This window comes from Haplochromis burtoni, unplaced genomic scaffold (genome assembly GCF_018398535.1).
Source record: "Haplochromis burtoni strain Fernald_Lab_line unplaced genomic scaffold, NCSU_Asbu1 Contig_2, whole genome shotgun sequence".
Lineage (NCBI taxonomy): Eukaryota > Metazoa > Chordata > Actinopteri > Cichliformes > Cichlidae > Haplochromis > Haplochromis burtoni.
The window spans coordinates 3562572-3588853 of NW_024582363.1; the positions used below are offsets into that span (position 1 = coordinate 3562572).

The 26282-nt window shown below is 39.4% G+C and overlaps 1 protein-coding gene across 2 annotated transcripts in view; it reads right to left on the reverse strand.

Moving 5' to 3' along the window:
• Positions 1-26282, reverse strand: part of LOC102302272 (transcription initiation factor TFIID subunit 4) — a 94971-nt gene that overhangs the window by 26608 nt on the left and 42081 nt on the right. For both annotated transcript variants that reach the window (XM_014333477.2, XM_014333474.2), the window contains 3 exons: positions 22632-22757; positions 16615-16671; positions 1307-1429 (listed from right to left, as the gene is read on the reverse strand). In XM_014333477.2, coding sequence (XP_014188963.1) covers positions 1307-1429; positions 16615-16671; positions 22632-22757 — 306 coding nt within the window. The remainder of the gene's footprint in view (positions 1-1306; positions 1430-16614; positions 16672-22631; positions 22758-26282) is intronic.

Here is a 26282-nt window from a genome sequence, read left to right on the forward strand (position 1 = left end):
CTGACTATTTCCTTGAGTGCATATATGCACATGTCAGTGCCGTGCTTTGGTTTGAAGCCAAACTGATTATCCAGAGAAGAGATGAACACACTCATTCTGTCAAACAAGATTCTTTCTAACACCTTAGATAAAATATTGGCTAGTGCAATTGGCTTGTAATTATCCAAACAGCTCACTTTTGCAGCTTTGTCTTTCATAACTGGTACCAGTAAAATACACAGCATTGAGTCTGGTAATATGCCATGAATCATAAACCCAGTGAAACCGAGTGCTAAAAGAGGAGCTAGCCTTAAACTAGCATGTTTTAAATGTTCTGCAGTGATGTGATCCAAACCAGAGGATTTATTATCAGACAACCTATGAATGGCTTCATATACTTCATGTGTCCTTACACTTATTGTGTCATTACTCATGTCAAGATTGTCCTCATATGGTTCACTTTTTATGCAGTTAAACAACGCACTGTAATGCTGTCTCCATAATGCTGCAATGTTATCTGCCTCAGAAACACCATCAACAGTTGATGGTAGAGATGGTTTACAGTTATTAAGAGCTTTCACCTCTTTCCAAAAATCTGCCGTATTATTACACAGCATTTTCCTGGCCAAAGAATCTGCTCTCAGCATTTGCTCATTTTTAGTTATGAAGCGAACAGCGTACTTATATCTGGCATTCGCACATTTTTTCTGTTCAAATTCTGGGCCTTGTTTAGGTCTTCCAGCCATGGCCCAACATTTATAAGCTATGCGAGCTTCATCGTGGTACATGGATACATGTTCTTTCCAACCAGGTCTGATGTTAGGTTTCTTATGCTTACATTGTTTATCAAGCAGTGTACCACTTTCATGCAAAGCAGTCACTATATCATCATACATGGAGCAGAGTAAATGTTTATGCACAGCATTCTTACAGTTGACATCCTTGCACAAAATAGCTTCTTTGGGCAAAGAAGCTATTTTATCATAAGGAGGAAAAAATGAATTTGAATTCAAAACTTATATCATGTAATAATTTAGTTATTTAAAATTTCATAGTTAAAAAAATATTTTTATCATAATGAATTGTGCTGTTTGTTTTATTTTTAGCTTATCAGTTCCTCATAAATAACAAGAAAGTGCACAGATTTCTGTCAAATAAGATAACAATGTCATTGCCTAGGCATGTCCACTAACTAGAAATAGTAGAACATGATTGATTAAATTAGATTAAATCCAAAATTCTCGACTGTTAATTTCCCAAAGATCGATAGCAAGTCAGCATTACAAACTGGTGATGATAAAAAAAACATTGACAATATAGTTCTCACCTCTGTCCCTGATGGCGTGGCCCCCGGTGAATCCACTTTACGTTTTTTTCGGGGTCCAATGGCGGCTAGTGCTGTAAGGTTGGCATCCCGCTGCCTCATCTGGGCCAGTTCCTGTTGTTGCATCTAGTGAAAACATAAGAAACAATCAGACCTTACTATGAACATAAGATTCACATCTAGTATTTCCACATTTTCACATGTTGTTCAGTTCTTCTAAGTCTTATGCACATAATAAATTTGCATCATGGCAGTGCATCCAGACACATTAGCTTAATGCTCCTCCCAAATGTACTTACTGTTGTTGTACTTGTTGTTCTTTCATAATGCTGAGAGATCGTTTTTTTATACTTCTTATGATATTCAAGATTCCTTTTCTTGAATATCATAAGAAGTATAAAATAACAGATCTCTCATCAATATCACTGTATTGTTTTAAATGTCACTCTCAATGTTGACATATTCCTAATTTAACTGGGCTTCTTCATTGACAATAAATGTTGAACTCGATCTCGAACTCTGAAATTAAACTTTTTACTTGTGCATACTGATGGAGCAAAACTTCAAAATATCACCATCTCCCTGTGATGAACCCAAAACCAAATAAAGGGGCACCATAGCAGTTACATATAGCCAGCCAGTAATACTAACCCCCAAACTGCAATTTGCAATCAGAGGCTCAAAAAAACAACAACAACTGTCAGGCATATAAGATTAAGATCAAATGTAAGAATAAGAATTAAAGGAGACTGCAAAAAAACAAACAAACAAGATTTCTTGAACTTCTACTGTATAAGTAGAATTTCCTGAGCAAAACAAAATGGTAGACTGTTCTCAGCCATTAACCGAGCTCCTCTCAAAGACTATGTGTGTGTAGTCACATGGTTCTGAGGATGTGTGGGGGTTGCGGGGAGGCACTGCCCAAGGTAATGTCATGCCTACCCTCAGGGTTGAGGGGGAATCCAGCATTGCTGGGAGCTGCCCTTTATATTGGGTGGAGGTGTGAGGGCCTGGGGCCACGGTACAGAGGGTGTCAGCACTCCCTTCAACATTCAAACAAAGTATACAGACACACAACACACACACACACACACACATGCCTATCAATCTTGGCCACAGCACAGGGAATGCCTACCCACCAGCTTGCCTGCGTGTCTGCCCGCTGGGGGAGTGAGGCCTGGGTTGAAGCGTACAGGGACAATCAATGTGCGCCTTGATGTCTTTCATGTTCTTTTATGTTATCTCTCAGCATGTGTTCGCTGGGCACTGGTGTTTGCGTGAGGCATGTATGTTGTCTGATCAGGGGAAAATTTCATGTTACTTTCAGATGGCGCTCTGTAAAAGGTTGCTTTGGTGTACAAAGTCTGATCTTAAATGTGCATGCAGTTGCTTCTGATTTTTTCCTAAAATCCCGCTGGCAAGGCATGCCCTTTAGGGTGTTGCCACTTCACATTTAGCACGGCGGAATGTTGAAAGATTCAAACACGCTGACAACACAAAGTAGGGGGAATAATAGCAGCAGTACCAACCAGCTCAATGAATAAACTACATTTATTTATTCCTTTTACATTGGATAGTGGTCAAAATAAAGATTTTGACTAATGGTAACAATTTGGACAAATGTTGAGTCAGGCTCTTAAAGTCATGCAAATGTATACAGGCATTAGAATAGAGTCACACACTAGGGATTGTGGCTGGATATGGCAAACAGAGTGGATATGATTTTTGCCCCTGTCTACATGGAAAAGGCTGCATTAATATTATCACTGTTATCCTTATTAGGCTTTGCCACAAACAACAGACAAACCTCTTCAGGCCTGACCTTAAAGAATCCCACTGAAAAGTGAGCCGTGACAGAGCATAGAGAGTGAGAGAGCGAGAGACAGAAAGAGAGTGAGTGAGGTCCGCTATCTCACTGATGGCACCAGGATGCCGGCAACTCTGGCTGGCAGTTGGCACCAGGCATGGGCTCCCAGCGCCCACAGCAACTGCCTGCATTTTCAGATTTATGACTGTATGATGAATGTAGACTTCATTTTACCATCTGCAACCCTCCAGTCTGCGTTTCCCGTCAGTAAAGTGGCCGCCGTGACAGTGGGAGACTTATTTCTGATTTCAATCTGGTGCCATTATGCAGAGTCTACCTTCCTTTGTTGACTGCCAGTGGATACAAGCCAGAGTTGAGTAGGGCTGGGGCAGACTTGCTTTGCCTTACAACTTTCTCTGGCTACCCTTAAATGTTTACATATGTATGCTCATATGGTCACACAGAGGTGGACAAATGCTATGAACTCCCCTTTTGTAAACCTTTCTTGATTGTCTGTTGTATGTTATATGTAGCACCATGGCCTGCGAGGAACATTGTCCTGTTTCACTGTGTACTGTACCACTGCACGTTTGGAATGACAGTAAAACCGCTTGACTTAAAATGGTAGCAGCAAAAATATTTACCTTTTCCAAGATCCAGTAATAAGGTTCTGACACCATACTGTTAAATACACCGTCAGTCTCTTCTAGTATGTTGTTACAAACAGAGCTATTCATCTTTCCTAATGATGTTCCTGAAAAAGATTTTACAGACTGACAATGCTGATGATTTATTTTTTTTTTTTTTGCAGGAGGACATCTTTTCACATTCTTTAATCTTGTAGAAATACAAAAAAAGCAGAACCGTGACTTCTAAGTGCAATAATCGCTCTGAACCTTCTGGAGTACGCTGTCAGCACTGTTAAGCGATAGGTACAATCATTGCCAAAAACTGCAAAGGTCACCATTGGAATTCTTCCCGGACTGGGAAAATAACCAGCTGACAAGATGCATACATTTGCCAAGTCCGATCAATGGTACCACATAAATATCTGCTGTTCTGAAGTCACTTAAATACCAGTGCTTCCAGTCTGCCGGTATGCCCTTTGTAGGCAAGGAAATGGGACTTGTAAAGTCAAATTATTAGCAAAGGTCAGGAGATGTAGAACATTTCTGAGATAACCCAGAAAATCAATCTACAGCATTGCTATGAGATTTAAGTTTATATACGCGCAGGTGGCAATTATAAAGTAAGGTAAAACAGTTAATGAGAATATTACAATTGTTCTAATTAAACTGTTCCTTTGCTTTTGTAAATGTAAATTATGACTACTGGATTTAAATAGCTTTTTAAAAATGATTTATTATAACATTGTACTGCAGATTAAGTTCCCAGGATAAGAAGAAACCTGTTGTATAAGCATGTTTAAAATTTATGAAGTTCACATATTTTATTACTCATATTTTTAATAGCAAAAAATAGGAAAATCCTCTTGATTTGATCTGTGATCAACTGTACTGTTTTTTGTTCTTTTCAGTCACCTGCTTCCCAACATCATGAATTATTTACAAGTTAACTCGAGCTCTGCGCCCTTAATAGATTCGTTAAAGTATCTGTCAAGACGTAAGTAAGAAATAACATGGGTTTTTCTTATCACAGAAGAAAGAGCAGTATGCCCCCTTATGATGCAAAAATGTCTAAAATACAGAAAGAACCTTAGAGCGGTCTGACACGCTTGGAGTGAAGAGGAGGATAAGCTGTAGGAGCCATGATGGCCAACCTGCCGTTTTCCATCTCTGCTGTTTTTAACAAAGTCTTTTCTCTCCTCTCCCCCTGCTCCTGGCCTGGGGGACTGCTTGCGGCCCTCCAGACGCTTACAGACAGATGTCCTTGCTAGAGCAGAACATGCTCTGCTTGACGTCACAAGCAGCTACAGGGCTATGAAGGAAGCTAAAGGGCTGTTCGCCCTGCAAAGCCCACAATATAGTGTATAAGGAAGATCATGGGTTTTTGGGTTTTCAGTTAGTGTCTGTCCTAACACCCCCTCCAAACACCCCTCAAAAGCTTTGATCCAATACAACAAAGCAGGCAGCTTTTTACTATATAGACAAAGCATATGTTGTATTTGGTGAATGTCTTTCTTGGACCCAAGGCCCCTGGTGCAAACATTTTTTAAACAGTGATGGGTACAAACTTCGCTGTTTTGCAGTTTCTACATTCATTCTTTATCTTCTAATAGTTTAAAAAAGTTTGAGAGACAAAAATGTACCAAAATACTACAACCACAGCATATTGTCTTTTGCTCTTTTAAACTACCCAGTCTCAATAAATTTAAAGTGTATCACTTTTTTTTTTTAAATACAGCCAAATTGCCAGCATTAAAAATAAGTCATCTGATGCTGACTACATAAAAAGTGTTAAATTAATTGATAACAGTAGTCAATGCCAGCAGTTTAAGAGAAAGGCAGGAAGGCTTTAACTGGCAGTGTGTCAACTCACTAATTGTAAAAAGATAAAAAGTCTGCGCACGGATTTACAGAAACAGTCTATGGTCTGCCTCTAATACACTTGTGGATATATTATACAGCTTCAAGTATATTACGTCCACAGGACCAGGACATAATCAAATGCATGCAAAATGTAGTTATAAAAAACTATATTTATTCTTTTTTAATGGAACCATAAGTAAACACAATAAGGTTTTAGTTTTTAGCTTCACTGGCAGTGTGGTTCCAGGGATTGCAGTGTCAGTCTTACACGACAATGTTAGATGAATTTCTGAAATTTGTAACATTCTGTTAGACTGTCATGTGACCTTGTGTAGATGACACTATTTTGTATTATTTATTAATGAAGTAATAATAAAATTAATATAAGGTTTAAAAAAAGTAACAACTTTTGATTGTTCATAAGAATGGTTTGGTATTTTGTAATATTTGCATGAAAGAAAAAATCTCTGCTAAATCAATGCAGACATTATCACTGGGAAACTATTGCATGTCTATATGTAACTGTGCATAGCAGTGTAGGTCTGACAGACTGATGTTTATTTAGTATTTAATTATTAATAATTAATACAAAACAGAAAAAAGGATATGTGCACATTAAATATTTTTGATTATATTATATTCATTTCATATGAATGAATTAATCTGATGCAAAGGCAATGTCTTTTCTTTAGCATGAATTCGAATAATAGATTTTTTGTTTGTTTGGTTTCTTAGTAAAGACTGCTTTTGAAATTCAGGTATTTGTAACATTGCGTGTTCATTTGTCTAAGTTTCCCACTAACATAAGAGTGTGTGTGTGTGTTGACATTTTATGTATGTTTTTTATGTATGTCTGTAATCCATGCAACTCATTCACCTGACACCCACATGGCCGACATTACGTGAACATCTGTGAGCCGCATCTTGAGGCCTTTCTTCATGTGAAGTGCCTGGCAGTTAGTTTGCTGCAGGCAGAGGGGCCATTTGCAGTAACCAATCAGGTTTCCCTTCTCCATCTGCACTCATACACTACAAAGAGACGAGTTGAGCCACGACCTGCTAATGTAGGCAAGTGTGGATAGAGACATGTTTGGCTTCATTAGACAAACTGAACTGCAAATAGGAGAACACCATAAAATATTTTGTATTATTATTATAGTGAATTTATATTTAAAGATTTATAATATTTATAACGCTTAAAGTTAAACTATGCGATATTCAGTGTGTATTACTAATATGTTCTGACACATTATATACGGCACTTAAAACTTTGGATTTGCAAAGATACTAGTCTTTCTGAATAGATAGGCAATAGATAATATAGACGGATATAATAGATAATAAATCACCCAAAGTTAAAAATGTAATAACAAAGCGACATAAACTGTTTTGAAATTCAGTTTCATCATAAATTCTTTGCACATAAATTGTGATTGTGGTATTTTACCTATGGAGCAAAATGTGCAAGATCTAATAGTCTTAGCGCAGTGTGTTCCTTTTCCTCTGAAGTTGAGTATGTCTGAAGTCCTTCCAGGGCGAAGGACCAATTATTTAGAGCCCTCAGTTGTCCCTGGAGCTAAGGTCATTATGTGAGTGTCACTATCACAGCCCTGTGGTTCTTCTTCATATGCAACTTATTTGCAGGAATTAAAATGTATAAAGGGACACTGCATGAAATACATGAATAAATTGAATATGTCTTACAGACTTCGTGCCTTTACTTTGGAGTAAGTAATGCTTCTATAAATAATAACATTTGCACGACACATTTTGCCAAGGAACGGTGTTTAATGAAGGAGCCAGAAATCAGTGTTAAGCAGATTCTGACAGTGTTACACCGGAGCGACAGGGGAAGAGGAGTGATCATTAAAAATACTGCTTATCTAAGGGAAAATTTCCTACTTTAAATGTTCTCTCGCTTTGTCTCGTTCTATGCTGCTGTGCTTCGTCTAGCAATCTTCTCTCTCCCTGTCTTGCTCTCTTTTTTTAACATTTAGATTTGCCGCTCGTCACCTTCTATTGATCACGCCTCATTTGCATCCAGGAAAAGATGAGAACTCAGATATTCACACTCCGAGAGAGGACGATCTCAATGATTTATTCATTTCCAAATCAAAAAAAAGGAGTGAAAGGAAGGTAGATGAGAAGGGGAATCTTCATAGGCAGCAGGCGACTAGGAGGCTCTGAGGCTGGGCTCTTCTTCCCCACACCGCCCCTAGGCACATGGTGTGCAAGTCCTCCTAATTAACAAGGTGAATCATGCTGCCGCTCTCTAATTAGCCAACATGACAATCTAATGGAAACATGCAGGCCGAGCTGGCACACTTAGCATCACCTCTCAAAGACCCCCGCTACTGTCCTTCCCATAAGATTTCCACAAAAATGACTCTTTAGATTTTAAATGAGAAAAAAGAGAAAGGTGGGGCACAGCAGTTCAGGGAAGTGTATTTTTGGGAAAGGTCAGGAGGGAGAAGGTAGTTGATGTGGGCAAGCTATTTTTTCCCCTCTCCTATCCTCTGTGTGCGGTGTTTGTTGCCTAATTGAAACATGTCCTGCCTCCTGCTTCCCTCTCACTTATATCCCAGGCAAAGGAGGCTGGCACCTCGCCACCAGCATAGCTCAGCATAGCTCAGCATGCCCAATTCCCTTGTCGCTTGAGTCCCAAGGAGTGCTCCGGCGCACAAAGAGAAAAGTGAACCTACAGGCTTGTACAGCAACTAGACGAGTCGCTATCTCCCTCTGAGGCAAAAAAAAATCTCCTTTTTTTGTTGTTTTCCTTCTCATTACAGCACTTTGTAATATTCGAAAACACACAGGAACACCAAAGGTACTTTTAAAGCCTGTTTCTATTTTTTTTTTCATGTAATATGTCTTGAGGTGAAGAAAAAAAACTGAAGTTGGAACTACAGACAACAAAGCAACAAATAAAAAATAAGGTTACAGTGTACTATTAAGTAGCCTGCATATCTGGAGGACCTACAAAACAGACCTTTCTTATGTGATAATTAAATTATCCATCTTAACCTGTTTCGTGATCTTTCAGAAAAATAATTGAAATCAAGTTGAAAACATATTAGATTAAAAGCACTCTTGTTAAATTTTTTTTTTTTTTTTTAGAAAAATGATTTTTTTAAAAGAACCTAATATATAAAATATACTCAAGAAGCACACATGCATGTTCCTGTAACCATGATTGTGCAAGTTGACCACGATGGCTGCTGCTCAAGTGAAATGAATGTATTGTGTATGTGTAAGGCTAGAAGACAAGAATATAATAACTATGAATTGGGACACACATAACAGCAGGAATTCTCTTTGAAAGTCAGCATGGAGAGGGAGCAAATGTGGAGGAGGGTAGCAGGCTTTTGCCCTGGGGCCTACCTAATGGGGGACAGCGCTCCTTTGAGCAGAGCAGTTTGAGGAGGGCCAGAGGATGAGAGGCTATGAACTCGGAGATACAACTGGCCTAATAAAAAGCAAGGGGCTGTTACATCGTCTTCTGACAAAGTGTGAGGCTGCAGCTGATGGGGCTCATAGTGTGGGTGGATTCCAGTTTCGCCACGACCTGGTCACTTGTGGCGAAGGCAAGGCCAGTCAAACACATGTATATGTGTATTAAGGACTGGCTGAACAAACGGGTACGATCTAAATAACACAAAACATTAATGCAAACAGTTCTTGAGAATATAGGCAATATATGGGTAAAGTATATTCCTTTGAAAAAGGCTCTGCATATCTCACGTGAATAGTGGTCTAAGTGAATTCAGACTCTAACATATATGTTTGCACCTCAGGAAGGATATATACCTGCAGGCTTTTAATTGGAGCCATGCAAGGTTCAAAGTTGAGCAAGAGCAGAATTAATTTGGTAGAGGTTCAAGACATTTCAAGCAATGCTGCTGCGTCAAATGGGCAAAAAAAAATCTCTCAATGCCTGAAGAAGAAAAAATATTTGAGGAAAATTATTCTAACAAAAACCTTTGAGATTCCCATTGGAGAGCTCTCGGTTTCACACAAGTCTTCTGGAATCACTCTAAGCTAGAAGTGGAGTGTTGCTGCAAGGGCATGGTAATGTGGAAGAATGGAAAAAGAATGAGAGGGGAGAAGAGGAGAGGAGAAGACCATGTACTCCCTTACGCTCCCTCCCACATCATCTAAAGGTCTGCCAGTGATTGGGCTGGCAGTGGGAGACAGACTGTGTTAACCATTTTTTAACCTTTATTTATCCAGGGAAGCTTGACTAAGCCCCCCGCTGCTTCTAAGAAACACCCTGTTACTAAATCTCACCACAGAGTTCTGCTGTGGAAACTAAAAGAATTTGAATCAAGTGCTGAAAATGTGCTGAATGTTCACTTTTAGTAGTTTCTTCTGTAGTTTTAGTGCTTTCTGCGGTGTTAATTTCCCTTTGTGCGTCTCTCGTCCTGCCTTATATTTGCTTAAAACAGCAAGGATGATCATCTCACAAAGATCTCAATCCTCCTGCGCTTTTCGTTTTTTCCAACAGCACACAAGCTTCACGTCTGCAGTTGTCCAAGCATCTTAGCAAAAACACCTAAAATTAAGACCTCAGTGGCTTAAGTGTTAAACCATGAGCTCCCTCAACCTCCCAGCCAAACAGCTTTGACTAATGCCCCACTTATTTGTTTTTGTATTATTAACAACATCAACTGTCTAATAAAGGCATAAAATGCTGGGAAATCATTTTTAAGATGTATGTAGATCTCTTTTCAATTTAGAGAAGAATACAAGTCAATATCTAAGTCTTTTGTTTGTTTTTTTCTTTTTAGGAATTTTGAGACACTTGTTCGACTAAGGGTAAATCCAGATTCACTCTCTATGGGATATCACAGAACCTTGACACCTGTCTGAAAACATCCTCTATTCAGACCCTAAAGGACATGACTTGTGATGACAAATGTCAAGCACTTCCTGGAAAACATAGTTAAATTTGTTTTTATGCTATTCTATTATTCCTCCACAGGGTTGGACTTGCAAGCTACAAGTAGTGAGCCTGGCTGCCCTCAGAGCACAATTTTTTATTTCGTTTTTTTTTTTAAGTTCACCATCATCATGTTTGAATAAGATCACAAAGCCGAAGCCAGAGAAGTCTTCCAATGCTGCTTATCTTTGCACACCAATATTCAGGACAAGGTATGTCCAGTCTGGGGATTATGCACAATAGGAGAGCCAGCTGAGCATCAGACTGGTCCTCAGCTTCAGTATTTAATCCTGGAAAATGCACGTCATATTTCTCAAGATGTTGAGAAAAGTCTGAGTCCAACACTGAGGAGCTTTGGGATGAAGTCCTTGCTGGTAAGTGGGCTGACCACATGGAGTATATTGAGGGGTTATTTGACCCGGAGCCCTTTGAGAGTGCTAACCAGCCACAGTAGGAGATAGCTAGTTTATCAGAGGATGAAACCTGGTAGCAAAGCCCTGGCTCTCATCTCTTACTCTATATTGGGGAATGTGGATGACTTCACGCTTACAGGAAGGGAGCCTCTTTAATAGCTTTCAAGTGTGTTGTGAACAATCAACTACTTGCTCCTTATGTAGCCATAATTCTTCTTTCTAAATAACGTTTATTTTATAAAAGGCACTCATTGAAGCAGTGGTGTAAATGACAGAATTTTTCAGACTTTTTTCATTGCTTTTTGAAGACATTCTGTCAATTAAGTCTATTTCGCAAGTGGGTATTTCTGCCTATCATGTTGGGTCTGAAAGAATAAGGCTAGGTGGTTCTGCTCTTCTTAAATGGGTGTGCTGGCTGGTTAAATTGGAAATAAAGCTTTTTTAAGCTTTTTTTTAAGCTCATTTTAAAAACAGAAACATCGGTTTTGTGTTTTGCACACAAACTCGTCATTATAAACATATGTTTTTAACTCCCTATAATTGTTTTTGTTCAAGATAAGATTTTTATGGATATTTTTTGATATAAAACTCCACTGCTTCTCACTTCCACAGAGGTGGTGGGCAACCTCCATATTTTATTCTTGGATTGCCAAGATTACGTTATTTGCTGTTGGAGATTGTGGATTTTTATCCCCAGAAGTAAATCTCTATCTAAACAGCACTTTGGTGATGTGTTGTTTGAATTCTTGATTGTCAACATTTATTTCTTCATATTATAACTTCTTTTTTCTTTATTTATTTAAAAAATGTTAATAATGACTTGAATAAATATCAATTAACAAAAACTTAAGCATTCATAAATATAATAGCATAGTAAAGACTTTCTCAAAGGCTTACAGTCATAAAGGTCTTCCTTTACCTCACTCTCAGATAGCGCAATTTCGATCAAGGCTAATGCAGCGTCATAGATTCTGTTGAAAGGGATATAAACTTGCATCTTGCTGCAGTCTGTTGGTTATCATTGCAAACCTTGTCTTTGGTTCCACCATGAGTATGTGACAGCTCACTAGGCGATATATCCTAACTGCACTACTGTCCTTGTAGCTCAGGTGAAGCACGAGGCTTCTCTGTGAGTCTTGAATCCATATCCAATATGTATTGTACTAGATTAACTAACTTAAAGAGAGGCACAAGGTACAGCAAATAATGGACCTGCTGTGGAACTGGGCTTGGTGAAGACAAACAACTGCAATGAACCCTTAGAAGTGATGTACATATGTACAGGTGTGGCCTCACATACAGATGGCACAGGTCATCTGACTTGATGCATGCTGTATCCCATAAAATATGTGCCTACACTGTTCTCTGCTTCAAGGAAAACAAGTTGCAAACAACATTTTTTAACAACATGTACTAGAACACATGTGGATCTGTCCATTTAAAACAAAACAAAACAAAAAAAAACCCTTTGTGACTCTATTAGAAACCTATGTAGGACATACGCTAAAGAGTCACACTACACACCATTACAAGCCTACTTATGAAGCAATTGCCAAGTATGATCAGGTGGCACTTGAGTTATTAAATTTCTCCCCAATGCACCAGTTCAGGTAAAAATTACCTGTAGCTGCACAGCTGTAAAATCAATTTCATCCCAAGTCAGCTGGTATTATTATGATTATCATTTGTCCAATTTGAATCGTAGTGGAAGCTGATTAGGTAGTGCATAATGCTTTAGTGACAGTTTTTAATCAACTTATATGAACTGTGCCATATAGTGGAAATATTACTGTTCGTGGCTTTATTTGCTTTCGGGGTCGAACAAACTCAAACAGGAGCTTTTGGCCAGATTTTGGCCAGCTGTAGTAGCCAATTTGTCTTTTTTCTCTTCCCTCGTCTCTCTTGTCCTGTCCTCTCTCCACACCTCTTCTCCACTTCACTCGTTTCCTGCATCCAGTTGTGCCTGCAGACGCGGTTGTGATGATGAATCTGTGGCTGCAGTGTGTCTGTGTTTCTGACATTGTGATGTATCTCCACTGGCCTTAACTCCCTCTCTATCTCGCCACTGCCCCCACCCTCACCCCCAGTATTCTTTTCTCTCCATCTCTTTGTCTCTGTCTCTCTGTCTCCTCCTTTCTCTCTCTCTTCTCTCTCGCTTATTCTCTCACTTTCAATGATCAGGCATTGCTTGGCCCCCTGCCTCAGTGATGGAACAGACAGAACACACAGACCCACCAACAACAAAAACAAACAGGAACTGAGCTCCACGATTTGCCGATTGATTTTTACTGGGGGCATTTCTGAAATAGCCCATCTGACCTTTCGGCCAAATGGTAGTGAATAGAGGAAACAGAAGTGCTAAGCCTATCGCACACAAAACCTCTGCCAACAACTATCTGACCAGACTACACTGCTGGTGACAAGGTTGAGCTTCAGGTTGCTGGTTTATATACATAAGCACAATCACAGGATTAGCTACATCAATATACAAAACTAAAATCCTGCAGCTCAGCTGGAAACACCTAGAGCATAAGATGTTCATTACAACCCATACTGAATAGAACACTGTATTTCTTTTGTATTCTGGCATTCTTTTCTTTTCTTTTTTTTTTTAGTGAAGCTAAGTCTGTCCTAAGGTTAGGGCTAGAGGTACAGACTGTTGCATAATTAAAAAGAGAAGGTTTTATCCCCTTAGAAACATAGATCTAGTCTCTGTAAACTTAAGAACAAAGTGCCTAAATTATGAGACAGTCTGAACAAAGTTAGTGTTCTGGCCAGCAGAAAGCTCGTGGACTGTTCAAAACAGAAATGGTTCATCAATTAGAGAGCATTTAATAAATGTCCCAGAAATCTGCTTATTAATTTCTAACATTTCTTTGCTACAAGTGAAAGCTCTGGTCTAATCATGGCACTAATCAGGGTGTGATGCCCACTTGTCGGGTTGAAGGTAAGTGGGGTCCTCAGGCAAAGATACTATGTGGGGCAAAAAAGACAGGTGCATGCTGGGAAGCTAAATATGGACAATCGGCAGAGACAATGCTGTGTAGTTAAAAACAATTAATTTCTTTGGCTTCAACAGGAGTCAAAAATGTTATCTCTGCTTTTTGTAAAACTTGGTCATAACACTGATAATGAATACATATTAAATATACATCCATCTATTTTCTCCTGCTTAACCAACCTATTAGCTGGGTGGGACACAAGGAGAACATGCAAAATCCAGAAAGGCCCCAAGTGGGCCACAACACCAGTGTCCCACCTATTACAATTCTTTAATAGTTTAAATGAGGGTAAGATGACGCAGTTGTTTTATATATGTAACAAACTCTATAAGGTAAATGTGTGATTTTAAAAATGACTTAACTAGACATTCAGCCTGAGCATTTCAATTCATACAATTTATTTGTGAGTCATGGTTAACACCTGGCTGTCAGGCTCCAGCACTGATTCAGGTCTGCAAAAGTAGTTTCACAGCACAATGTACCTGCCTTTTTAAAAACAAATCATGCGCCAGCTCAATTTACATGCCAACACTTGGTTCGAGTATATAACACTCTGTAATTCCATCTCCCCAAAATGATGACTGTTTGGTGGTAGTGGTTGTGTGTGCGTGTGTGCATATGTGTGTGTGTGTGTGTGTGTGTGTGTGTGTGTGTGTGTGTGTGTGTGTGTGTGATCAGGGAGAAGGGCTTAAAGAGAGTCGGCTCCTCTGCCCGTCGCCTGGAAGAGTAGCTCGGGCTCATTATCCTGATGAAATTTGCGCAGATGTGTGAGCTGCCGACAGACTCTGCAGTGACACAAACAGCCAGCTCTGTCCCCTTGAGCCAGTCAGGTGATGAAAACTGGAGAGGCACGGGGGCTGAGAAACGACGGCCATTAAGCAAAAAAGAAAGAGGTGAGGGAGGGTGGAAAAGGGGAGCTGAATGTGTGTGTATGTGTGTGTATGTGGGGGTGGGGGCAGTTGGAGGGGTTGGTGAGTTTTCCTCGTCTCTATCTAGCGGGAGAAAGCATTACATAAAGTAACAATTTCCAAACCACCTTCTTAAAATTCCAGATGAAAATGAAAATGTGCATACATGCACGCGGCATCTCCTCACGAGGCACTAATCTGGCCGTATCCAGATGACGAGCGGACTGCCACTTAACAGGGAGGAGATCCACTTTGATCACATGGCCCCTGGGGCAAACCTATCGCGCTGCCTATTACGCTGCTTCATTTGCATATGTGGGGCTTATGGGAAGGCTGAGATCTAGTGTGAATGTTCTAAACTGCAGCAGGGCTCACTGTTGCTAGAAAGAAATGTCCGGAAGAGAAGAAGACAAACGATCGAGTGCCGCAAGTAGCCTGAGGCAAGTGCACTTGTCACTTTAAGGTCACAAGTTCAATATCACACTCTGGCTAAGTGCATCTTACTTAAAATTAAATATTCTGGCCAAACAACAATACAAGAGTTTCAAAGAACGAGATAGATGCAATTAATTCTTAATATAAGTGGCCAAAAGTGTAGAACTGTGTGAGTATAAATGATGGTGTAAGTCAAAAAAGTGCATGCATGCTCAGTAAACTTTACTTAAATAAACAAAAGGCTTGCTTTAAAAGAGTAAGCAAGTTAGACAAAACCCCGTGTGCTCCTTACATTCTACATCAACAACAACAACAGGTGAATGCTGCTCGTTTTATCCTCCTGCCTACTCAGACTTTTCAATGGAAGCTCCACGCAGGCCTCTTGATCTTTGTTAGCAAGCCAAGGACTGAAAGCACCCAGTGAAGTTATTCGGGTGTAAACAAAAAAACAAGACAAAACAAAAAAACAAAAAATTAAAAAGGCAAACTTCCGCTGTGAAAGTGCTATTTCCTTTTCCTTTGCGTAAACAACATTAACCATCCACTAAAACACGATGTGGTCTACTTTCTGAGCTCCACTGGGAATTCATTTTATACAAGACCTGCACTTGAGATGAAGCGCCCCCGTTGTACAGAAAAGAAATGCACTATACCAGTTTAAACACTTCCCAGTTTGCAGAGCTAAGTGTTATGCCTCTGCCTGTTGGAAAAGGAAATAACTCTTTTTACTACTTTTTACTAGGAAAAGTTATTGCAGACCATGAACTGGTACATCTTAAAACCTCATTCATCATATACTTTTATGCTTTTGCTGAACTATGCATCGCTGCAACTGGACTAATTTACAAACAGATATAAAAAGTTAATCCATTTTGCTCTCTCACTATAAATTCTGTTGCACTGTGTAGGCTAAGATAATCGCACTTTTATGTGGCAACAAAATTTACATAAAATTAATACAAATGTACTTTTAAGACGAGATACAGATGTGCCAAAAGTGAGTTGAGAAATTAACAGTAAATAAAGGACACCATCTACGGAAAGACACCGGGCCCAATGAAAAGCAATTAGTCAAAATTTACACTGCTGTGAGACGACACAGATGAGGAAAAGAAAAAAGAAGTGGAGTGGAAGAAGTGGAGGGTGTCTTGGGTGCACAGAAAATCATTTTCCACACTTGGGCTTCAATCTGCGCGAATAATTCTTCAAACTTTTTTAAGTCGGACTTTAAATGGCATTACATATGTAGTGAGGCATGAAAAATTAATACGTTGGAGTCGGGGAAATGTCAAGGGTAATGATCTCCGCTGCAGCTTACCTCCTTAGCTTTCTGTTTCAGTCGAGCTTGCTCTGGGTCTTCTTGCCTGGAGCGACTCTGTGGAGCAAAGGGGGGGGGGACACAGGTTAACAGCTGGTTTAAGGAGCCCACAACCTCTCCGCTACTCATCTGTTGCTGTGGCAGCAAAAATAGTGCAAAATGGGAACAGGATACAGAGGTGTCAAGGACATCGTATCTGAATTCAGAGAACAGCAATGGAGCGCCCCCCGGGGGGCAGTGGCCTTTAAACCCGCTCCAAATCCAGCCCTAAATAAGCCGCTGGAGGGGGATTCTAATCAAAAGAGGTTATTAAAAATTCTGCTCGAGCCAGGACGCACACACGCGCACACACACAAGGGGGAAAGGATGTTGGTGACTATCAGTGGCAGTGGCTGTCTATGTGTCACTGAGAGCCACTGTGGCTATCCGTTGCTTTGTGTTTGTGTGAGTGTGTGTGTCCCTGGCATAACAACACAGCACTTCTATTTTAATCAGCTGCTAAGATCTGGGTGAATGTATTTGTCCCTGGGAATCCTTCACCACGCAGCCAAATGTACATGTACAGCTGACCACTGCAGGCAACAGAGGCAGATTATGGCACTACACAGTAATTGCGTGTTGTTTGTTAATCTGGAAATAATCTATCCATTTGATTTTTTTTCCCTATTAAGATGAGCATAAGTTGATCGACCCTAACGTTTTTGTGCAAACAAAGCTCTCAGTTACTGTCTAACCTGATTTTGGTAGCTCTATAATGTCTTCATTTTATTCCCTGAAACATTGCAAAAGGTTAATCGTGTAGTTCTACATATGTAGAGAACCTGTCATATTTTATTTTTACAATACAGCCTCCATCTCAGTGAAGTGAAAAGCTATCTTACTTTCATCTAATTTCTTCAAGCAACAAATCAGTGAGAACATACGCCAGGCCATCCCTATTCCCTCCTTAACATTACCTCCCCTCCTCTCCTTATGTACTCTCTCTGATGGACGGAGACCTGCTCTTCATAGCCTTATTGCTAATTGGCTTTAAATATATCAGGCAGTTCACGTAGTGGTTGGTATCTCAACTAAGACTAATGTGTTTGCCCTCCAGTCGGCCAGAGCATCCCTCAAGACTTGAGTCATATTGTAAATGGCTGGCATAGCAGAGGGTAAGGCTTGTTGTGAAGGAAGGAGGAGGGGGTGGAAAGGATTATTTCAGTGCGTTTCTTATTCAAGAGGTCAAATTAGCGGGCGCTCGAGCAGCAAAGAGGCAGGCAGGGAGGTGGGTGGAGGATAGGAGGGGTAGGTACAGATGGACTGTTTACAAAGGGCAGTGGTGCCACTGGCATGCTTTACATCTCCTCTGTCAGCTGCCCTGGTTTCCCCACTTACAGGAGTGAACAGAGTCGAGAAGGGAAAAGAGGACTGCGTACTAAATGCTGACAAGCTTTGTTGGTTTTGTGTAATTGAGTGTACTGTGCTTAAAAAATGCAGTGTAGTATAGTATACAAACAGTCTGGGAATGTATTCTGGAGCTGTTTTGTAATGTTGAAATTTCATTTTGTTGCCAAAAATGAATTATGAGGACAATCAGAGGGTTATTTTTCTTTGATTAAGCTCTGGGTTCTATGTGGAAACAGCAAAGTTAACATATTCTCCCAAATATTTAGAGTGAAACTTGTCATACTTCTTTAAGTTACCGCTGATAGTATTTATAAATCTGATCAATCTTATTTCCTTTACAAATTATAGGCAAAAAATAATAATATCCACCAACAAACCGCCGGTATCAAGCTTCACCGTAAATCTTTCTTTTTATGAAACTTTAAGTCAATAAATGGCTCACTTATGCAATATAAGAACATAACATTATGAATTATTGAGAGTTTTAACATATTCAGCGATCTATATCTCTCAAATGAAGGATGAACATGAAATACTATGTATAAAGAAGCTCCTTTTTAGTTTAGTGAACTGAGCCAAAAACATAACATTTAAAGTGAAACAGTTATTAGAGGAAGTCAGAAAAATCGAACCAAAAATCAAGTTAAATCATCAGCCACTCCCTAACAGTATGTAAGTGTTTTAGGATGGATTTTTCCTGCTTTCCCTTAAATCAGTCTGTTATATTGGCTGCAGAGTATCAAAGCAAGTGTACCATAAAACAGATGTGATACCTATAAAGCTGTAAAGGGGAAAAAAAGCAGGAAAAGTAAAACGAATACATGATTAAATAATAGAGAAAGTACTACAAGATTATCAAGCACTGTTTGTGTAGTATATCGTTCAATTTTCTTTCCAAACTTCTCCTTGAACTGAAACGCCATGGCAACAAGAGCCAAAAAGCCACAGACGTGGCTCTGAGGTGAAGTCAGACTTTCCTCAACGAAGCTCAGGCAATCCAAACAGCCCCGAGGTAAGCCCTTCTATTAGAACTTGGCTACATTTGCAAAAGTTCTTTAGTAATCCTGTTAATAAAGAGAGCTTTCCAAAGAAAAAAAAATGATTACAGTGCTCAACCATGTAGAACTGTGACATGACAAAGAGGATCCTAAAGCTGCACTTTTTCTTTTTTAAACAACCAACTTTACAGTTTAGTTTCCTGCTGAGGCAATGTCTTTTTTTTCCATCTTAAAAAAAACAGAAAACAAAAAAAAACAGATAGGTCATGGGGTTTGGTGGCCTTGTTCATCAACTAGAGGATTTTCTAATATCCTGCATGGCAGGACTGGAGCGTAATAATGCAATTAAGACAGTGAGGTGTGCTGCAATGAGAATCTTTACTGTGGGACATTGGCTCCATTCAAAATTAATTAAATTAACCTAGCTTCTGCTAATGTTACACTGCAGGGCATTTTCATTTGCAAAAGATTCTCTTTCTTTTTCTGGTCAGTGGTGATCTTCTTTTACTGAGAGACAAATGTCTTTACATGCACAAAGCTGAGATCAGAATACTGGCCATGTGTCAGTGCTACTAGCACCCCATTAGTTTTGATCATTTTTTTAAGGCTAGGGCAAGTAGTCCTGTTCTAAATGTCCTGTGCTACAATGTTTAACTGGACGAAAGTAACCTTCAATCTGGAACAATTTTAAAGAACAGAGAATTAGGTGTCTAACTATTGTCCAGTTTCACATTTCACCACCTTTTAGGCTTATGCATCATTTTTGTTTGCTTGTTTATAAAGGAGATCATAATCCAAATAAAACTCTGTTATTGTATTTCCACCTTTACCTCAAGGATCTTTAATTATTACGGCTTTAAAAGGGAAGGGAAGCTTTAAAAAGGGAGTAACCGCTCCAGATGACTAACTAGCATAAGCAGGATAAGCACATGGCTAATTGTCATATCATTACATAACGCACAGTAACAAGTGAAATCGCAAACTGCAGTTTATAAAATGCAGTCTTAATTAAAAAAGAAAATTTATAAACCAGCACGTATTTATTAGGTGTACTTTATCACAAAGACTGGCTAACATACCAGTTAGTTCCTTGGTACCAGCTGAGCATCATTTAAATGGGACAGCCTACCTGAGTATTGCTGAGATAAGATAATGTGCTATGTCACAGAGACAAAAAGGTTAAGTTCACTGTACTCAAATGGCTTTTACAATCACCAGATGCACCAATCCAACAGAGCCCCTTTGGGATATAGTAGAACAGGACATTCGCATCATATTCAATGACAAATCAACTGTGTAGTGCTGTCACGTCAATACGGACAAAATCTGAGCAATGTTTACAGCACCTTGGTGAATCTTCGCCACAGAGAATTAAGGTGGTTCTGAATGCAAAAAAGGATCCAACCCTGTCCTAGCAAAGTGTACCTCATCTGTCATCTGATGAAAAAACGTTTTGTTTTGTTTTTTCAATTGACTACACATGGAGCAAAAGGTTTTTGCTATTACACACTGAAAGTAAATCATTATTTTTAAGGTTTGTAGGTTAATATTAAATATGGATCACGCTTCGTTTTAGATGTTTGTGTAATAGCTAAGATAAAGTGTACTCTACTTGCAAAACCCAACAAACCTATCAGCTAATTCTTTGATGATCTCCACCAATATATTATAGCTGCTATTGTTTTGTGAGTCTGTCCATGTGTGTGCATCATCAAGGTAAAGGCCTGTAAAAAATACTGCAGCGGGAAGTAGCTCAAAGGCAGTTCTGAGTTTTTTTGGCAGATGTTTATGGAGACGGGCGACAAATTAAGGGAAAAAAACAAAACAACAATAACACTGAGTCTTAGAAAGCTTTTGGGAGAAGTGCTGCCAGAACAGCTTTAACTCACCTTGGCAATGATTGCACAAATCTCCTGAACTTCTACAAAAGGGATGGAACATCACTACTCAAACGGTTATTTAAGTTTTGATGATGGTGCTGATATTGTTCCAGAATCTCCTACAGGTATTCAGTCGGGTTACGCTGTGCTGACTGTTACAACCATACTATGTTATTCCCATTATTTTCACACTCAAGCCTTTAAGTAACTCGTTGAAAAGTATAGATAGGTTAGGTTTTTGCTCTTACTATGAACCATGTAAAGTTTGCTGCAATAGGTGTAAGGCTGCTGGGGGATTCCCATGATGCATTGAGTATTTCTTCTTCAGTTACTTTTCTCACTCACTATCTGTTAATAGACCTCTCTGCATTGAATCATATTTGTTATTAATCTCTGACTCTCTTCCACAGGATGTCTTTTATCCTGTCTTACTCCCCTCACCCCAAATGGTCACATCAGATGGCCCCGCCCCCCACTGAGCCTGGTTCTGCCGGAGGCTTCTTCCTGTTAAAAGCGAATTTTTCTTTCCCACTGTCGCCAAAGCGGTTGCTCATAGGGGGTCATATGATTGTCGGGGTTTCTCTGTATTATTGCAGGGTCTACCTGACAATATAAAGCACCTTGAGGCGACTGTTGTTGTGATTTGGCGCTGTATAAATAAAACTGAATTGAATTGAATTAAGACCACTCCCTGGATTAACAGAGCACTATCCACCCTTCCTAACATACACTGTGTGGTAAGATTGGAACAGCTGTATAGGTGCTTCTGGCTTCAGATACATTGTAGCTGCTGCAAGGAGACGGCGAGAGAAAGCGATGTGTGATCCAGCCTATTGTAAATAGGACAGTTGATGTATAGCTTAAGGTAAACTGAGGTAATTTTGCCTCGTTCAATTTTTTCTTCTTCCATTTTTTATAAATCTTTCAGGCTATTTTTTATATTTCAATTTCATTTTATTTAGTTGTCTCAAGGCACTTCCTATAAAAAGGTAAATAAAAAATGTTACATTATCGTTAGGGCAAAATGTGCCCACTATATTACAGTCCCTGAACCCTGAACCCCTCACTGTAGGGGTCAAATGTTCAGGTTTTCCCTTAATTTGTCACTTACTTGTCTACAAACAGAATTTCTCAAAATCTTATATTATTTTTTACATGAGATCAAAATGAATTAAGTTTGAAGATATTTGAGGTCTGACCCCATGACTACTGAGCACCAGTGGGTAAGACTAGATATTACTAAAGAACAGTCTTTAATTTCTAATGCTATCTTATTCCAAACAAACCCCAAAATGATTAACTTCTTGCACATCATTAGAAAAACATTTGCATGATCTGATCTGACTTGCTGTTTAATTTTTGAAAACAGCTCAGGTGATACAGATGCTCTGTTTCAACTGAGCTGTCAGGACTTGCGATAGAAGGATGCTTTACAGGTAATACATGCTGCGGATAAGTGTGTTTGTTAGCTTCATAGTGCATGCGGGTTGTGTAAGGTTTTTCCCCTCCTTGCTGTGTCCGGGGAGGAAGAGCCAGGACAGAGGAGCCCTTAGGCCAGGAGCCTGGGAGGACAAAGGGAGGTCACTTCATCCACTGGTGTCACACTCTAATTCATCTGTCAGGGCCTGCACACGAGCAACATGCTCACACATGCACACAACGGTACACAAGTTCACACTGTTGCACAGGGACATAACTTTCACACACAAACACACACACACAACAGGATGATAAGGCGACAGTAACTTACTTTAGCGGCTTTCAAAAGGATCTCTCTCTCCTGCTCATCCTTCCGCTGCTTCTCGATTCTCTCCAGCTGCTCAAAGAAGCGAAGCTGAGAGCGAACGTCTGCAGACTGCTCGTAGCACTCATCGTCCTGACAAGCAGATAGAGATAATTACTGTTTCAATGGTAATAGTTGAACAAGTCCCACTCAGCAGCTACTTCTAAGGCTTTAGCCACGTACTTCAAAACTCTGGGTTGCCTTCAGTTCAGATATTTCAAACTGAAAATAAGGTCAAGATGGTTGTGATATTAATAAGAAAACAGAATATTTCAAATGTAAGACACTTAGAAGACTCTTCCTCGCTGTTAATGATTTGTTTACTTCATGATTTACATTTGAGGTTAGTCTTCTCACGTGTCTGCTAGTGTACATCTATATTCCCTGGGCAGCACATTTAATACTACACAGTTAGGTATGTAGGTATTTGGACAGTTACAGAGTTTTCCAGTTTTCTACCACCTCAGTGTATTTTAAATCAAACAATCAATATGTGATTGAATTACAGACCATCATCTTTAATTGGAGGGGTTTAACAAAACTATCACATTAACCATTTAGGACTTAAAACAAGTTTTATACATTTTTAAGCACTCAAAAGTAACTGGACATGGTAACATAATTTTAAATATATGAACTGTTTTCAATACTTGGATGAAAATCCTCTGCAGTCACTGACTGCCTGCAGGCTAGAACTCATGGACATCACCAAATGCTGGGTCTCTTCCCTTGGCATGCTCTCCTTGGCCTTTCCTGTAACCACCTTCAGTTGCTGTTTGCTTGTTTCTCTCTCGGCATACAATTTTGTCTTCAGAAAATGAATTTCAACTTTCAATTGGGTTGAGATGAGGTAACTGAGTTGGCCATCGAAGAATATCCCATCTGCTTTCGCAGTATACTTTGGGCTATTATTCATTCGTATTGTAAAGAGCTGCCCGATCAGTTTTGCAGCATTTTGTAGAATCTCAGCAGACTAAAGCCTTGTGCACTTGAATCCTAATTGTAGCCATACATGCCCAAGCCATAACACTGACTCCACCCTTTTTGATAGAGAATATGGTATGCTTGGGGTAATGCTTCTCCATACTTTTCTCTTCCCATCATTCTGGTACAAGTTAGTCTAGGTTTCATCTGGTTTAGACTTGGTTAGATGATTTGAAGTAACTGAGCTGGACAGTGCATTCACTTTTTCTGAGAAAGTACCAGGTTGTTTATTTGGTCACTCCTAAGGTTTTTGACATCTCTCTTCACTTACGCTGACATCTATCTGGACCTCATATTAAGAGTTCCAGTGAAAATAAACCTTCTGCAAGTTCAACACTTGGAATCAACTGCAGATGTTTTATCTGCTTAAGCTGTCATGCAATAATGAGGGTCCTCAACAGGCTGTGGACTGTTGTTATGCAGTGTCACGCCTTTTTCAATATGTCATATCATTACTAATTACCTTAAAAACACTGATTTTGATTTAATGGTGTAAAAAAATCCACCTAATTTTCAAATCCTTTTCCCCTAAACAGATAGGATATTTATCCAGCGCAGTGACTAACTGTAGTTCCGGATTAACTAAATCTTCTTAAACTATTGTATTAAAAAATTACAGTAGATTGCTATGATCATACAAATCTATATTTAAAATCAATTATTTGTTGAGAAGCAACCATAATTCCTTCAGCATTTTTTGGTTAAACAATGAAAAGAAACTTTAAAACACAAGTCAACTGGAACACCACCAGTCTGAACACATCAACAAACTTTTTCTATTTACAGACATTGCTTCTCTTTACCAATGTCACATCACTTCCCACTTGGGAGATAGAAAGGCAAGAGTAAAAACAACTTTTTTAGGCCATCAAAAGTTAATAGGATAATTGCTTATTTCTCATGTTTCTGTGTGACTGCATGTGTCTCATGCATCTCTGTTCTTGCTTGCACTTGATTTCTATATCACTCTCTTTTGTGTATTTCCATGAGTGGATGAGAGACGCCGAGCGGCACAGAGCACAAAGACACATCAGAGGAGACTCATCACCAGCCCCCTTCCACTCTCCCGCCCCCCTTTTCCTTCTCTCTCTCTCATCCAGCTTCCCTCCTCTTTGTTGCAGCGCTGAGCCTGCACTCTTGCCGTACCTCCCGCCGCCGCTCCTGCCGAAGCCCGGCTGCACTTTAAGGCCGCTTTGTCTTTCGGTCTTTTCTCTCTCTCTCTTTTTTTCGCTGATGTCAACAGAGCTGGGCTCACAGTGCTTCATGCCTCCTTCACACACACCTCATTTACAAAACCACAAAAAAGGCAAAGAACGAATGGAAAGAAGAATCACAAAACAAGACGGGGACAGCAGTAGCAATGCTCTTCCTCGCTCCTCCTCATCCTCCCGTCTTGGCATCAAACAAAACACAATTTCAAAACGCCCCCCCCCCCCCCGACACACCCCCATATCTCATAACGATGCAAAGATATAGCCTTCCAGCAGAGATGAATTTGTGCTTTAATGTTTACCAATTAAATGTGGTTATATAGTTATATTTAAGGGCTACAAGAAGTAAAGTCACCAATAATAACAAAAGTATGCAGCTGTAGGTAGACGGGCACTTACAAGTTCTTTTATAAGTTTTGACTGGCTGAAAACTCTGAGCTCTGGCGCTTTGTATCAACTTAAAGGTAAATAAGAGTTCTGACATTAACTTTTACGTGTTTATAGTTCCATTTTTGTCTGTGAGTTAACAAGTAAATGGAAAAAAATGCATATGTGCATATGCCAGTGTGTATTTACATGACTGTTGAAGCATACAAATGCCTTCATATCCATGGCAGTTTAGTTTTGCATGTTTGCTACAATATCCCCATGGATTTTATATCCCTATCTTGAGTGTTTTGTGTATTTCTAAGTACAGTGACAGTCTAGCTAGGATTCATTTAGTACCATTGGTGGCCCTTTGTAACACTGTATGCAGCCCCTGAACAGAAGAAGGAAAAAATTGTTGACTGAACCTTTCATTCATCAACAGTTTATGTCATATCATGATAAGGTGGTGTCAAAAAAAAACTACAGCAGCATTTCTCTTTAATTTCAGCTCTTGTGTTCTGCCCATAAAAGCAGCTTACGATGTATAAACAACGCAGGTTCAAGAAACCTGTCTGTCCTCTCAGTGATGGCTGAAAAGACTATAAACCAGAACAAACATGACAATTACCCTATATAAACCACCATACTCTGATTACACATTACAATCTCAAACTATACGTTTGATGTGTTTTTTCTCTGCTGCCCTTAATCATATGGTAGCTACCTAATAGGGGTGCAACGATACACAAAATTCACGGTTCGGTTCGATACTTTGGTGTCACGGTTCGATATTTTTTCGATACAAAAAAATGTTCATGCCTTTTTAATTTGTCATTTATTAAAATTATAAATATATATTTTAACTCAAAAGTACAGTTTTTAAATTTAATGTTGCTGAAACAAAAGTAATAAAAAAAATAAATCTCTGATTGAGGAATCACTCATCTTTGGAAAAGAGAGTTTATTACAGAGAAATGGCTCTTTCCAAAATAAAAGCTATACTATACGCTTCTTCTGGGCTATATTCTCAGCAGCATATTGTAGCGGGCCAGGG